Raw genomic sequence first — 16,309 nt, forward strand, 5'->3', positions numbered from 1 at the left:
TTCGCCATTAAACGACCTTGACCTCTTTTCGCTAACTTCTCAGTTTTCTGATTTTGTTTCTTGATAAGTGCTCTTTTGTTGCGATACTGTGCATATTTTACGGGAACCAGGGACTAGACGGTAGTTAGGTACTAGGACTAGATAGGTATGTTCTCGTTGTTTTGACTGAAGTGCAGTTTCGAGTTTGCATTGTGATTGTCTATAATGCGAAGAAAGTGGTGTATGAGCATGATTCACCTGGCCTCCTCCACCCATGCATCATAGATGTAGGCTAGATGTAGAAGTGCTCCGACCTGCAGTGCAACTCAGGCCTACCTTGGAAAATGGATAAAGGCCTCGTTTCTTACACGCACGGAAATTCGACTACGACCATTGCCATTTTGTTGCGTCAGCAATAAATACTAAAATCAATCAATCAATCAATAACATACGGAGTCTTGTATAGCGCCAGATCCACCATGGAAATGGTGATCAAGGCGCTGTTAAAAAGTTCACAAATGTCTACGAAAACAGGTGTCCCTTTAGTCATGTTAATCTCTTTTTGAAAATGTCCATAGACTCTGATTCCCTGATGTTCCTTGGAAATTCATTCCAGAGTCTGGGTGCACTGACACTAAAGGCCTTGTCACAACCACAACGTGTGGATACAGGCACGGCCAACAGCAATTGTTCAGCTGAACGAAGTGACCGCCCTGGCTTGTACACAGTCGGAAGATCCCTGATGTAGCTGGGAGCCTGGCCATTCAAGGCCTTGAATTGAAAGTCAGCAGCAGAACCTTGAACGGGACTGCACAGGCAGCCAATGAAAGTAATAGGGGAGGTTTTGGATGATGGGATGATCCATGTGCTTCCATATTGTGACGGCAACGGCTGCTGTGTCATCATCTTACGGCCGAGGTACTGGGATCTACTTGAGAAGCGGTACCCGTTGTATGACGTCATGAGGCCGATGCTGATGGTGCTGGAGAAACTGGTCCAGGTAAGAACGATCTGTTATTGGTTTGTGTGACCCGGGCCTACTCGTGCAAGTTTCTCTTGACAATGCCACTGATGCATTCCCCGGAGTGAAGGTCTCCGAGGGTTAGGGTTAGGGTTGTCCTCTTCTGTACCGGCTTGAAGCGCCGTGAGCAGATTAAGGTCCAGAAGTGTGCCAGCATGCTTCAAGGAAGAATAGTCACTGAATTCTCACCTGTTGTTCTCTGACTTTCAGACCCCCACCAGCTTCACCAGACCAGAGCGGGTTGTCCTCCTCTGTACCGGCCTGAAGTGCCTCGAGCAGATGAAGGTCCAGAAGTGTGCCAGCATGCTTCATGGAAGGATAGTCACTGAATTCCCACCTGAAGGTATGCTGTAGACTAGCGTAAACAGTGCAAGTGATTACAGTTCATCTTCCACAGGATTGTGAAGCCATCAACCTTCAAGGTTCATTATCACCAAGCTGTCGGCTGCCCAGTCACCGTCCATCCAACAGTAGCAGTTCCCATCATCAAACAGGACTAAAAAATATCACGCTATTCCCACTACAATCTTGACTGGACGTGAGTGAGCACACCTTGTTACGTTCAGCTTTTGGCAGATCTATGCATTGTTAATGATTTGCGCGTAGGCATGGGTTATCACGGACTGAGCTTGAAACCAACTTTGTTAGATTCCTACATGTACACCAGGGATTTCAAGTTTGAAATGATCTGCAGGCCTTACTGCTTGTGTCTGTAATGGTTAAAATATTTCACCCTTGATTTCATATTCTTGCAGTGAGTCATGTGAACAGTGAAGGGATGTGCGCGCGAACTCTCAAGTACCTGAACGCAGTCCTCCTGGGAAAATGGATCCTGAACTGATGTTATCCCAAATGACATAACTGTTCCTTATCACGCTAAATCAGGGATCGTATCTGGCTGATTGTTGTTACTTCATCATTCACGATCTAAAGGATAAGATTAAGATGCAGCGTCACTTCCGGGTGTGTACAGCCCCGACAACTTGGTTCATGGAATGCATCACTGGGTTTGAACTGCTTGATCTACCAGAAGGTAACGCAGACTGAACTTGTGAGCTGCACCATCGCAGACATCATATTGGATTGATGTTTGTGATATATAACATGTGCAATAGCCATTTTCTAACAAATTATATTCTACAATCTAAAAGCATGTATTGTTTCACTCACTACCAATATCATTTTTCCTGCACGTCATTTTGTTTTTGTTTTATTTTATTCCTGTATGTCCAGTCCCAGTCACAATTGACATACCCGTTGCTCTGCGTAAGCTGTGCTCAAACTCTGACCTGGTGCAGCTTAAACACGTGTTGTGTGCATACCGCTGACATGTCAAAAGCAGATCTTGCTGTACTAACAGGAAGAACATTCCAATAGCTCAATTGTTTGTTGTATTCGGTGGACGTGGACAAGTGCAGATTTTAATGCCGCCCATATAGCCAATTGAAAGACATACCCAATTTGCACTGAAATACCCTGCGTTACAAAAGAATATGATGCATCGAGTCAACATGCGGGAGGTATAGCTCGAGTTGCTTCTACACCGTTGTACCTGTTCAGCCTGAATATACACTTTGAACATAGTCGTTTTCCTTTGAAGCAACCTGAATAGGGGCTCCACATCAAGAACATTTCAGCCTTTAAAGACAACAACCTACTGTCTTTGAAACACCTTGAATAGCTAGCTCCTGATCCAGTACATCTCACCCTTTGGAGAGAATAACCTACTGTCTTTGAGACACCTTGAATAGCTAGCTCCTGATCCAGTACATCTCACCCTTTGAAGAGAACAACCTATTGTCTTTGAGACACCTTGAATAGCTAGCTCCTGATCCAGTACATCTCACCCTTTGAAGAGAACAACCTATTGTCTTTGATACACCTTGAATAGCTAGCTCCTCTTCAGTACATCTCAGCCTTTGAAAAAAACATCCTCCTGTCTTTGAGACACCTTGAATAGCTAGCTCCTTATCCAGTACATCTCAGCCTTTGAAGAGAACAACCTATTGTCTTTGAGACACCTTGAATAGCTAGCTCCTCTTCAGTACATCTCACCCTTTGAAGAGAGCAACCTATTGTCTTTGAGACACCTTGAATAGCAAGCTCCTCATCCAGTACATCTCACCCTTTGAAGAGAGCAACCTATTGTCTTTGAGACACCTTGAATAGCTAGCTCCTCTTTAGTACATCTCACCCTTTGAAGAGAGCAACCTATTGTCTTTGAGACACCATGAATAGCTAGCTCCTCATCCAGTACATCTCACCCTTTGGAGAAAACAACTTACTATCTTTGAGACACCTTCAATAGCTACCTCGTCATCCAGTACATCTCATCCTTTGAAGAGAACATCCTACTGTCTTTGATACACCTTGAATAGCAAGCTCCTCATCCAGTACATCTCACCCTTTGAAGAGAACAACCTACTGTCTTTGATACACCTTGAATAGCTAGCTCCTCATCCAGTACATCTCACCCTTTGAAGAGAGCAACCTATTGTCTTTGAGACCCATTGAATAGCTAGCTCCTCACCAAGTACATCTCACCCTTTGAAGAGAGCAACCTATTGTCTTTGAGACACCTTGAATAGCTAGCTCCTCTTCAAAGCATCTCACCCTTTGGAGAGAGCAACTTACTATCTTTGAGACACCTTGAATAGCTAGCTCCTCTTCAGTACATCTCACCCTTTGGAGAGAGCAACTTACTATCTTTGAGACACCTTGAATAGCTAGCTCCTCTTCAGTACATCTCACCCTTTGAAGAGAGCAACCTATTGTCTATGAGACCCATTGAATAGCTAGCTCCTCACCAAGTACATCTCACCCTTTGAAGAGAGCAACCTATTGTCTTTGAGACACCTTGAATAGCTAGCTCCTCTTCAGTACATCTCACCCTTTGAAGAGAGCAACCTATTGTCTTTGAGACACCTTGAATAGCTAGCGCCTCTTCAGTACATCTCACCCTTTGAAGAGAGCAACCTATTGTCTTTGAGACCCATTGAATAGCTAGCTCCTCACCAAGTACATCTCACCCTTTGAAGAGAGCAACCTATTGTCTTTGAGACACCTTCAATAGCTAGCTCCTCACCAAGTACATCTCACCCTTTGGAGAGAGCAACTTACTATCTTTGAGACACCTTGAATAGCTAGCTCCTCTTCAGTACATCTCACCCTTTGGAGAGAGCAACTTACTATCTTTGTGACACCTTGAATAGCAAGCTCCTCTTCAGTACATCTCACCCTTTGAAGAGAGCAACTTACTATCTTTGAGACACCTTCAATAGCTAGCTCTTCATCCAGTATATCTCACCCTTTGGAGAGAGCAACCTACTGTCTTTGAGACACCTTCAATAGCTAGCTCCTCATCCAGTACATCTCACCCTTTGGAGAAAACAACTTACTATCTTTGATACACCTTGAATAGCTAGCTCCTCATCCAGTACATCTCACCCTTTGGAGAGAATAACCTACTGTCTTTGAGACACCTTGAATAGCTAGCTCCTGATCCAGTACATCTCACCCTTTGAAGAGAACAACCTATTGTCTTTGAGACACCTTGAATAGCTAGCTCCTGATCCAGTACATCTCACCCTTTGAAGAGAACAACCTATTGTCTTTGATACACCTTGAATAGCTAGCTCCTCTTCAGTACATCTCAGCCTTTGAAAAAAACATCCTCCTGTCTTTCCTCACCAAGTACATCTCACCCTTTGAAGAGAGCAACCTATTGTCTTTGAGACACCTTGAATAGCTAGCTCCTCTTCAAAGCATCTCACCCTTTGGAGAGAGCAACTTACTATCTTTGAGACACCTTGAATAGCTAGCTCCTCTTCAGTACATCTCACCCTTTGGAGAGAGCAACTTACTATCTTTGAGACACCTTGAATAGCTAGCTCCTCTTCAGTACATCTCACCCTTTGAAGAGAGCAACCTATTGTCTATGAGACCCATTGAATAGCTAGCTCCTCACCAAGTACATCTCACCCTTTGAAGAGAGCAACCTATTGTCTTTGAGACACCTTGAATAGCTAGCTCCTCTTCAAAGCATCTCACCCTTTGGAGAGAGCAACTTACTATCTTTGAGACACCTTGAATAGCTAGCTCCTCTTCAGTACATCTCACCCTTTGGAGAGAGCAACTTACTATCTTTGAGACACCTTGAATAGCTAGCTCCTCTTCAGTACATCTCACCCTTTGAAGAGAGCAACCTATTGTCTATGAGACCCATTGAATAGCTAGCTCCTCACCAAGTACATCTCACCCTTTGAAGAGAGCAACCTATTGTCTTTGAGACACCTTGAATAGCTAGCTCCTCTTCAGTACATCTCACCCTTTGAAGAGAGCAACCTATTGTCTTTGAGACACCTTGAATAGCTAGCGCCTCTTCAGTACATCTCACCCTTTGAAGAGAGCAACCTATTGTCTTTGAGACCCATTGAATAGCTAGCTCCTCACCAAGTACATCTCACCCTTTGAAGAGAGCAACCTATTGTCTTTGAGACACCTTCAATAGCTAGCTCCTCACCAAGTACATCTCACCCTTTGGAGAGAGCAACTTACTATCTTTGAGACACCTTGAATAGCTAGCTCCTCTTCAGTACATCTCACCCTTTGGAGAGAGCAACTTACTATCTTTGTGACACCTTGAATAGCAAGCTCCTCTTCAGTACATCTCACCCTTTGAAGAGAGCAACTTACTATCTTTGAGACACCTTCAATAGCTAGCTCTTCATCCAGTATATCTCACCCTTTGGAGAGAGCAACCTACTGTCTTTGAGACACCTTCAATAGCTAGCTCCTCATCCAGTACATCTCACCCTTTGGAGAAAACAACTTACTATCTTTGATACACCTTGAATAGCTAGCTCCTCATCCAGTACATCTCACCCTTTGGAGAGAATAACCTACTGTCTTTGAGACACCTTGAATAGCTAGCTCCTGATCCAGTACATCTCACCCTTTGAAGAGAACAACCTATTGTCTTTGAGACACCTTGAATAGCTAGCTCCTGATCCAGTACATCTCACCCTTTGAAGAGAACAACCTATTGTCTTTGATACACCTTGAATAGCTAGCTCCTCTTCAGTACATCTCAGCCTTTGAAAAAAACATCCTCCTGTCTTTGAGACACCTTGAATAGCTAGCTCCTTATCCAGTACATCTCAGCCTTTGAAGAGAACAACCTATTGTCTTTGAGACACCTTGAATAGCTAGCTCCTCTTCAGTACATCTCACCCTTTGAAGAGAGCAACTTATTGTCTTTGAGACACCTTGAATAGCTAGCTCCTTATCCAGTACATCTCAGCCTTTGAAGAGAACAACCTATTGTCTTTGAGACACCTTGAATAGCTAGCTCCTCTTCAGTACATCTCACCCTTTGAAGAGAGCAACCTATTGTCTTTGAGACACCTTGAATAGCAAGCTCCTCATCCAGTACATCTCACCCTTTGAAGAGAGCAACCTATTGTCTTTGAGACACCTTGAATAGCTAGCTCCTCTTTAGTACATCTCACCCTTTGAAGAGAGCAACCTATTGTCTTTGAGACACCATGAATAGCTAGCTCCTCATCCAGTACATCTCACCCTTTGGAGAAAACAACTTACTATCTTTGAGACACCTTCAATAGCTACCTCGTCATCCAGTACATCTCATCCTTTGAAGAGAACATCCTACTGTCTTTGATACACCTTGAATAGCAAGCTCCTCATCCAGTACATCTCACCCTTTGAAGAGAACAACCTACTGTCTTTGATACACCTTGAATAGCTAGCTCCTCATCCAGTACATCTCACCCTTTGAAGAGAGCAACCTATTGTCTTTGAGACCCATTGAATAGCTAGCTCCTCACCAAGTACATCTCACCCTTTGAAGAGAGCAACCTATTGTCTTTGAGACACCTTGAATAGCTAGCTCCTCTTCAAAGCATCTCACCCTTTGGAGAGAGCAACTTACTATCTTTGAGACACCTTGAATAGCTAGCTCCTCTTCAGTACATCTCACCCTTTGGAGAGAGCAACTTACTATCTTTGAGACACCTTGAATAGCTAGCTCCTCTTCAGTACATCTCACCCTTTGAAGAGAGCAACCTATTGTCTATGAGACCCATTGAATAGCTAGCTCCTCACCAAGTACATCTCACCCTTTGAAGAGAGCAACCTATTGTCTTTGAGACCCATTGAATAGCTAGCTCCTCACCAAGTACATCTCACCCTTTGAAGAGAGCAACCTATTGTCTTTGAGACACCTTCAATAGCTAGCTCCTCACCAAGTACATCTCACCCTTTGGAGAGAGCAACTTACTATCTTTGAGACACCTTGAATAGCTAGCTCCTCTTCAGTACATCTCACCCTTTGGAGAGAGCAACTTACTATCTTTGTGACACCTTGAATAGCAAGCTCCTCTTCAGTACATCTCACCCTTTGAAGAGAGCAACTTACTATCTTTGAGACACCTTCAATAGCTAGCTCTTCATCCAGTATATCTCACCCTTTGGAGAGAGCAACCTACTGTCTTTGAGACACCTTCAATAGCTAGCTCCTCATCCAGTACATCTCACCCTTTGGAGAAAACAACTTACTATCTTTGATACACCTTGAATAGCTAGCTCCTCATCCAGTACATCTCACCCTTTGGAGAGAATAACCTACTGTCTTTGAGACACCTTGAATAGCTAGCTCCTGATCCAGTACATCTCACCCTTTGAAGAGAACAACCTATTGTCTTTGAGACACCTTGAATAGCTAGCTCCTGATCCAGTACATCTCACCCTTTGAAGAGAACAACCTATTGTCTTTGATACACCTTGAATAGCTAGCTCCTCTTCAGTACATCTCAGCCTTTGAAAAAAACATCCTCCTGTCTTTGAGACACCTTGAATAGCTAGCTCCTTATCCAGTACATCTCAGCCTTTGAAGAGAACAACCTATTGTCTTTGAGACACCTTGAATAGCTAGCTCCTCTTCAGTACATCTCACCCTTTGAAGAGAGCAACTTATTGTCTTTGAGACACCTTGAATAGCTAGCTCCTTATCCAGTACATCTCAGCCTTTGAAGAGAACAACCTATTGTCTTTGAGACACCTTGAATAGCTAGCTCCTCACCAAGTACATCTCACCCTTTGAAGAGAGCAACCTATTGTCTTTGAGACACCTTGAATAGCAAGCTCCTCATCCAGTACATCTCACCCTTTGAAGAGAGCAACCTATTGTCTTTGAGACACCTTGAATAGCTAGCTCCTCTTTAGTACATCTCACCCTTTGAAGAGAGCAACCTATTGTCTTTGAGACACCATGAATAGCTAGCTCCTCATCCAGTACATCTCACCCTTTGGAGAAAACAACTTACTATCTTTGAGACACCTTCAATAGCTACCTCGTCATCCAGTACATCTCATCCTTTGAAGAGAACATCCTACTGTCTTTGATACACCTTGAATAGCAAGCTCCTCATCCAGTACATCTCACCCTTTGAAGAGAACAACCTACTGTCTTTGATACACCTTGAATAGCAAGCTCCTCATCCAGTACATCTCACCCTTTGAAGAGAGCAACCTATTGTCTTTGAGACACCTTCAATAGCTAGCTCCTCACCAAGTACATCTCACCCTTTGGAGAGAGCAACTTACTATCTTTGAGACACCTTGAATAGCAAGCTCCTCTTCAGTACATCTCACCCTTTGAAGAGAGCAACTTACTATCTTTGAGACACCTTCAATAGCTAGCTCTTCATCCAGTATATCTCACCCTTTGGAGAGAGCAACCTACTGTCTTTGAGACACCTTCAATAGCTAGCTCCTCATCCAGTACATCTCACCCTTTGGAGAAAACAACTTACTATCTTTGATACACCTTGAATAGCTAGCTCCTCATCCAGTACATCTCACCCTTTGGAGAGAATAACCTACTGTCTTTGAGACACCTTGAATAGCTAGCTCCTGATCCAGTACATCTCACCCTTTGAAGAGAACAACCTATTGTCTTTGAGACACCTTGAATAGCTAGCTCCTGATCCAGTACATCTCACCCTTTGAAGAGAACAACCTATTGTCTTTGATACACCTTGAATAGCTAGCTCCTCTTCAGTACATCTCAGCCTTTGAAAAAAACATCCTCCTGTCTTTGAGACACCTTGAATAGCTAGCTCCTTATCCAGTACATCTCAGCCTTTGAAGAGAACAACCTATTGTCTTTGAGACACCTTGAATAGCTAGCTCCTCTTCAGTACATCTCACCCTTTGAAGAGAGCAACTTATTGTCTTTGAGACACCTTGAATAGCTAGCTCCTCATCCAGTACATCTCACCCTTTGAAGAGAACAACCTATTGTCTTTGATACACCTTGAATAGCTAGCTCCTCTTCAGTACATCTCACCCTTTGAAGAGAGCAACTTATTGTCTTTGATACACCTTGAATAGCTAGCTCCTCATCCAGTACATCTCACCCTTTGAAGAGAGCAACCTATTGTCTTTGATACACCTTGAATAGCTAGCTCCTCTTCAGTACATCTCAGCCTTTGAAAAAAACATCCTCCTGTCTTTGAGACACCTTGAATAGCTAGCTCCTTATCCAGTACATCTCAGCCTTTGAAGAGAGCAACCTATTGTCTTTGAGACACCTTGAATAGCTAGCTCCTCTTCAGTACATCTTACCCTTTGAAGAGAGCAACCTATTGTCTTTGAGACACCTTGAATAGCTAGCTCCTCATCCAGTACATCTCACCCTTTGAAGAGAGCAACTTATTGTCTTTGAGACCTATTGAATAGCTAGCTCCTCACCAAGTACATCTCACCCTTTGAAGAGAGCAACCTATTGTCTTTGAGACACCTTGAATAGCTAGCTCCTCTTCAGTGCATCTCACCCTTTGGAGAGAGCAACTTACTATCTTTGAGACACCTTGAATAGCTAGCTCCTCTTCAGTACATCTCACCCTTTGAAGAGAGCAACCTATTGTCTTTGAGACACCTTGAATAGCTAGCTCCTCTTCAGTACATCTCACCCTTTGAAGAGAGCAACCTATTGTCTTTGAGACACCTTGAATAGCAAGCTCCTCATCCAGTACATCTCACCCTTTGGAGAGAGCAACCTATTGTCTTTGAGACACCATGAATAGCTAGCTCCTCATCCAGTACATCTCACCCTTTGGAGAAAACAACTTACTATCTTTGAGACACATTCAATAGCTACCTCGTCATCCAGTACATCTCATCCTTTGAAGAGAACATCCTACTGTCTTTGATACACCTTGAATAGCAAGCTCCTCATCCAGTACATCTCACCCTTTGAAGAGAACAACCTACTATCTTTGATACACCTTGAATAGCTAGCTCCTCATCCAGTACATCTCATCCTTTGATGAGAACAACCTACTGTCTTTGAGACACCTTGAATAGCTAGCTCCTCTTCAGTAAATCTCACCCTTTGAAGAGAGCAACCTATTGTTTTTGAGACACCTTGAATAGCTAGCTCCTCATCCAGTACATCTCACCCTTTGAAGAGAGCAACTTATTGTCTTTGATACACCTTGAATAGCTAGCTCCTCATCCAGTACATCTCACCCTTTGAAGAGAACAACCTATTGTCTTTGATACACCTTGAATAGCTAGCTCCTCTTCAGTACATCTCAGCCTTTGAAAAAAACATCCTCCTGTCTTTGAGACACCTTGAATAGCTAGCTCCTTATCCAGTACATCTCAGCCTTTGAAGAGAGCAACCTATTGTCTTTGAGACACATTGAATAGCTAGCTCCTCTTCAGTACATCTTACCCTTTGAAGAGAACAACCTATTGTCTTTGAGACACCTTGAATAGCTAGCTCCTCATCCAGTACATCTCACCCTTTGAAGAGAGCAACTTATTGTCGTTGAGACCTATTGAATAGCTAGCTCCTCACCAAGTACATCTCACCCTTTGAAGAGAGCAACCTATTGTCTTTGAGACACCTTGAATAGCTAGCTCCTCTTCAGTGCATCTCACCCTTTGGAGAGAGCAACTTACTATCTTTGAGACACCTTGAATAGCTAGCTCCTCTTCAGTACATCTCACCCTTTGAAGAGAGCAACCTATTGTCTTTGAGACACCTTGAATAGCTAGCTCCTCTTCAGTACATCTCACCCTTTGAAGAGAGCAACCTATTGTCTTTGAGACACCTTGAATAGCAAGCTCCTCATCCAGTACATCTCACCCTTTGGAGAGAGCAACCTATTGTCTTTGAGACACCTTGAATAGCTAGCTCCTCTTCAGTACATCTCACCCTTTGAAGAGAGCAACCTATTGTCTTTGAGACACCATGAATAGCTAGCTCCTCATCCAGTACATCTCACCCTTTGGAGAAAACAACTTACTATCTTTGAGACACCTTCAATAGCTACCTCGTCATCCAGTACATCTCATCCTTTGAAGAGAACATCCTACTGTCTTTGATACACCTTGAATAGCAAGCTCCTCATCCAGTACATATCACCCTTTGAAGAGAACAACCTACTATCTTTGATACACCTTGAATAGCTAGCTCCTCATCCAGTACATCTCATCCTTTGATGAGAACAACCTACTGTCTTTGAGACACCTTGAATAGCTAGCTCCTCTTCAGTAAATCTCACCCTTTGAAGAGAGCAACCTATTGTTTTTGAGACACCTTGAATAGCTAGCTCCTCATCCAGTACATCTCACCCTTTGAAGAGAGCAACCTATTGTCTTTGAGACCCATTGAATAGCTAGCTCCTCACCAAGTACATCTCACCCTTTGAAGAGAGCAACCTATTGTCTTTGAGACACCTTGAATAGCTAGCTCCTCTTCAAAGCATCTCGCCCTTTGGAGAGAGCAACTTACTATCTTTGAGACACCTTGAATAGCTAGCTCCTCTTCAGTACATCTCACCCTTTGGAGAGAGCAACTTACTATCTTTGAGACACCTTGAATAGCTAGCTCCTCATCCATTACATCTCACCCTTTGAAGAGAGCAACCTATTGTCTATGAGACCCATTGAATAGCTAGCTCCTCACCAAGTACATCTCACCCTTTGAAGAGAGCAACCTATTGTCTTTGAGACACCTTGAATAGCTAGCTCCTCTTCAGTACATCTCACCCTTTGAAGAGAGCAACCTATTGTCTTTGAGACACCTTGAATAGCTAGCGCCTCTTCAGTACATCTCACCCTTTGAAGAGAGCAACTTACTATTTTTGAGACACCTTCAATAGCTAGCTCTTCATCCAGTACATCTCACCCTTTGGAGAGAGCAACCTACTGTCTTTGAGACACCTTCAATAGCTAGCTCCTCATCCAGTACATCTCACCCTTTGGAGAAAACAACTTACTATCTTTGATACACCTTGAATAGCTAGCTCCTCATCCAGTACATCTCACCCTTTGGAGAGAATAACCTACTGTCTTTGAGACACCTTGAATAGCTAGCTCCTGATCCAGTACATCTCACCCTTTGAAGAGAACAACCTATTGTCTTTGAGACACCTTGAATAGCTAGCTCCTGATCCAGTACATCTCACCCTTTGAAGAGAACAACCTATTGTCTTTGATACACCTTGAATAGCTAGCTCCTCTTCAGTACATCTCAGCCTTTGAAAAAAACATCCTCCTGTCTTTGAGACACCTTGAATAGCTAGCTCCTTATCCAGTACATCTCAGCCTTTGAAGAGAACAACCTATTGTCTTTGAGACACCTTGAATAGCTAGCTCCTCTTCAGTACATCTCACCCTTTGAAGAGAGCAACTTATTGTCTTTGAGACACCTTGAATAGCTAGCTCCTCATCCAGTACATCTCACCCTTTGAAGAGAACAACCTATTGTCTTTGATACACCTTGAATAGCTAGCTCCTCTTCAGTACATCTCACCCTTTGAAGAGAGCAACTTATTGTCTTTGATACACCTTGAATAGCTAGCTCCTCATCCAGTACATCTCACCCTTTGAAGAGAGCAACCTATTGTCTTTGATACACCTTGAATAGCTAGCTCCTCTTCAGTACATCTCAGCCTTTGAAAAAAACATCCTCCTGTCTTTGAGACACCTTGAATAGCTAGCTCCTTATCCAGTACATCTCAGCCTTTGAAGAGAGCAACCTATTGTCTTTGAGACACCTTGAATAGCTAGCTCCTCTTCAGTACATCTTACCCTTTGAAGAGAGCAACCTATTGTCTTTGAGACACCTTGAATAGCTAGCTCCTCATCCAGTACATCTCACCCTTTGAAGAGAGCAACTTATTGTCTTTGAGACCTATTGAATAGCTAGCTCCTCACCAAGTACATCTCACCCTTTGAAGAGAGCAACCTATTGTCTTTGAGACACCTTGAATAGCTAGCTCCTCTTCAGTGCATCTCACCCTTTGGAGAGAGCAACTTACTATCTTTGAGACACCTTGAATAGCTAGCTCCTCTTCAGTACATCTCACCCTTTGAAGAGAGCAACCTATTGTCTTTGAGACACCTTGAATAGCTAGCTCCTCTTCAGTACATCTCACCCTTTGAAGAGAGCAACCTATTGTCTTTGAGACACCTTGAATAGCAAGCTCCTCATCCAGTACATCTCACCCTTTGGAGAGAGCAACCTATTGTCTTTGAGACACCATGAATAGCTAGCTCCTCATCCAGTACATCTCACCCTTTGGAGAAAACAACTTACTATCTTTGAGACACATTCAATAGCTACCTCGTCATCCAGTACATCTCATCCTTTGAAGAGAACATCCTACTGTCTTTGATACACCTTGAATAGCAAGCTCCTCATCCAGTACATCTCACCCTTTGAAGAGAACAACCTACTATCTTTGATACACCTTGAATAGCTAGCTCCTCATCCAGTACATCTCATCCTTTGATGAGAACAACCTACTGTCTTTGAGACACCTTGAATAGCTAGCTCCTCTTCAGTAAATCTCACCCTTTGAAGAGAGCAACCTATTGTTTTTGAGACACCTTGAATAGCTAGCTCCTCATCCAGTACATCTCACCCTTTGAAGAGAGCAACTTATTGTCTTTGATACACCTTGAATAGCTAGCTCCTCATCCAGTACATCTCACCCTTTGAAGAGAACAACCTATTGTCTTTGATACACCTTGAATAGCTAGCTCCTCTTCAGTACATCTCAGCCTTTGAAAAAAACATCCTCCTGTCTTTGAGACACCTTGAATAGCTAGCTCCTTATCCAGTACATCTCAGCCTTTGAAGAGAGCAACCTATTGTCTTTGAGACACATTGAATAGCTAGCTCCTCTTCAGTACATCTTACCCTTTGAAGAGAACAACCTATTGTCTTTGAGACACCTTGAATAGCTAGCTCCTCATCCAGTACATCTCACCCTTTGAAGAGAGCAACTTATTGTCGTTGAGACCTATTGAATAGCTAGCTCCTCACCAAGTACATCTCACCCTTTGAAGAGAGCAACCTATTGTCTTTGAGACACCTTGAATAGCTAGCTCCTCTTCAGTGCATCTCACCCTTTGGAGAGAGCAACTTACTATCTTTGAGACACCTTGAATAGCTAGCTCCTCTTCAGTACATCTCACCCTTTGAAGAGAGCAACCTATTGTCTTTGAGACACCTTGAATAGCTAGCTCCTCTTCAGTACATCTCACCCTTTGAAGAGAGCAACCTATTGTCTTTGAGACACCTTGAATAGCAAGCTCCTCATCCAGTACATCTCACCCTTTGGAGAGAGCAACCTATTGTCTTTGAGACACCTTGAATAGCTAGCTCCTCTTCAGTACATCTCACCCTTTGAAGAGAGCAACCTATTGTCTTTGAGACACCATGAATAGCTAGCTCCTCATCCAGTACATCTCACCCTTTGGAGAAAACAACTTACTATCTTTGAGACACCTTCAATAGCTACCTCGTCATCCAGTACATCTCATCCTTTGAAGAGAACATCCTACTGTCTTTGATACACCTTGAATAGCAAGCTCCTCATCCAGTACATATCACCCTTTGAAGAGAACAACCTACTATCTTTGATACACCTTGAATAGCTAGCTCCTCATCCAGTACATCTCATCCTTTGATGAGAACAACCTACTGTCTTTGAGACACCTTGAATAGCTAGCTCCTCTTCAGTAAATCTCACCCTTTGAAGAGAGCAACCTATTGTTTTTGAGACACCTTGAATAGCTAGCTCCTCATCCAGTACATCTCACCCTTTGAAGAGAGCAACCTATTGTCTTTGAGACCCATTGAATAGCTAGCTCCTCACCAAGTACATCTCACCCTTTGAAGAGAGCAACCTATTGTCTTTGAGACACCTTGAATAGCTAGCTCCTCTTCAAAGCATCTCGCCCTTTGGAGAGAGCAACTTACTATCTTTGAGACACCTTGAATAGCTAGCTCCTCTTCAGTACATCTCACCCTTTGGAGAGAGCAACTTACTATCTTTGAGACACCTTGAATAGCTAGCTCCTCATCCATTACATCTCACCCTTTGAAGAGAGCAACCTATTGTCTATGAGACCCATTGAATAGCTAGCTCCTCACCAAGTACATCTCACCCTTTGAAGAGAGCAACCTATTGTCTTTGAGACACCTTGAATAGCTAGCTCCTCTTCAGTACATCTCACCCTTTGAAGAGAGCAACCTATTGTCTTTGAGACACCTTGAATAGCTAGCGCCTCTTCAGTACATCTCACCCTTTGAAGAGAGCAACTTACTATTTTTGAGACACCTTCAATAGCTAGCTCTTCATCCAGTACATCTCACCCTTTGGAGAGAGCAACCTACTGTCTTTGAGACACCTTCAATAGCTAGCTCCTCATCCAGTACATCTCACCCTTTGGAGAAAACAACTTACTATCTTTGATACACCTTGAATAGCTAGCTCCTCATCCAGTACATCTCACCCTTTGGAGAGAATAACCTACTGTCTTTGAGACACCTTGAATAGCTAGCTCCTGATCCAGTACATCTCACCCTTTGAAGAGAACAACCTATTGTCTTTGAGACACCTTGAATAGCTAGCTCCTGATCCAGTACATCTCACCCTTTGAAGAGAACAATCTATTGTCTTTGATACACCTTGAATAGCTAGCTCCTCTTCAGTACATCTCAGCCTTTGAAAAAAACATCCTCCTGTCTTTGAGACACCTTGAATAGCTAGCTCCTTATCCAGTACATCTCAGCCTTTGAAGAGAACAACCTATTGTCTTTGAGACACCTTGAATAGCTAGCTCCTCTTCAGTACATCTCACCCTTTGAAGAGAGCAACTTATTGTCTTTGAGACACCTTGAATAGCTAGCTCCTCATCCAGTACATCTCACCCTTTGAAGAGAACAACCTATTGTCTTTGATACACCTTGAATAGCTAGCT

The 16,309-nt window shown here is 43.1% G+C and overlaps 1 protein-coding gene across 2 annotated transcripts; it reads left to right on the forward strand.

Annotated features, from left to right (window-relative positions):
• On the forward strand, window positions 1–2,197 carry LOC135494732 (uncharacterized). Of its 2 annotated transcripts, none has more exons than XM_064782988.1 (4): window positions 1–145; window positions 558–979; window positions 1,211–1,343; window positions 1,756–2,197. In XM_064782988.1, exons 2-4 carry the CDS (start codon window positions 803–805, stop codon window positions 1,839–1,841), a joined length of 396 nt encoding a protein of 131 aa, XP_064639058.1. In that variant the 5' UTR covers window positions 1–145; window positions 558–802; the 3' UTR covers window positions 1,842–2,197. The 2 variants fall into 2 exon arrangements, with proteins under 2 accessions (XP_064639058.1, XP_064639057.1); XM_064782987.1 differs by having other exon boundaries at window positions 596–979.
• Window positions 2,198–16,309: the final 14,112 nt, after the last annotated feature.

Source organism: Lineus longissimus, chromosome 10 (assembly GCF_910592395.1).
Source record: "Lineus longissimus chromosome 10, tnLinLong1.2, whole genome shotgun sequence".
NCBI classification, from domain to species: domain Eukaryota; kingdom Metazoa; phylum Nemertea; class Pilidiophora; order Heteronemertea; family Lineidae; genus Lineus; species Lineus longissimus.

Excerpts from the sequence above, each read along its gene's own strand:
- LOC135494732 (XM_064782988.1), top strand. The coding sequence starts at position 803 with ATGAAAGTAATAGGGGAGGTTTTGGATGATGGGATGATCCATGTGCTT. Across the intron at positions 980-1,210 it reads TGCTGGAGAAACTGGTCCAG|ACCCCCACCAGCTTCACCAG; the intron begins GTAAGAACGATC and ends TCTGACTTTCAG. Across the intron at positions 1,344-1,755 it reads CACTGAATTCCCACCTGAAG|TGAGTCATGTGAACAGTGAA; the intron begins GTATGCTGTAGA and ends ATATTCTTGCAG.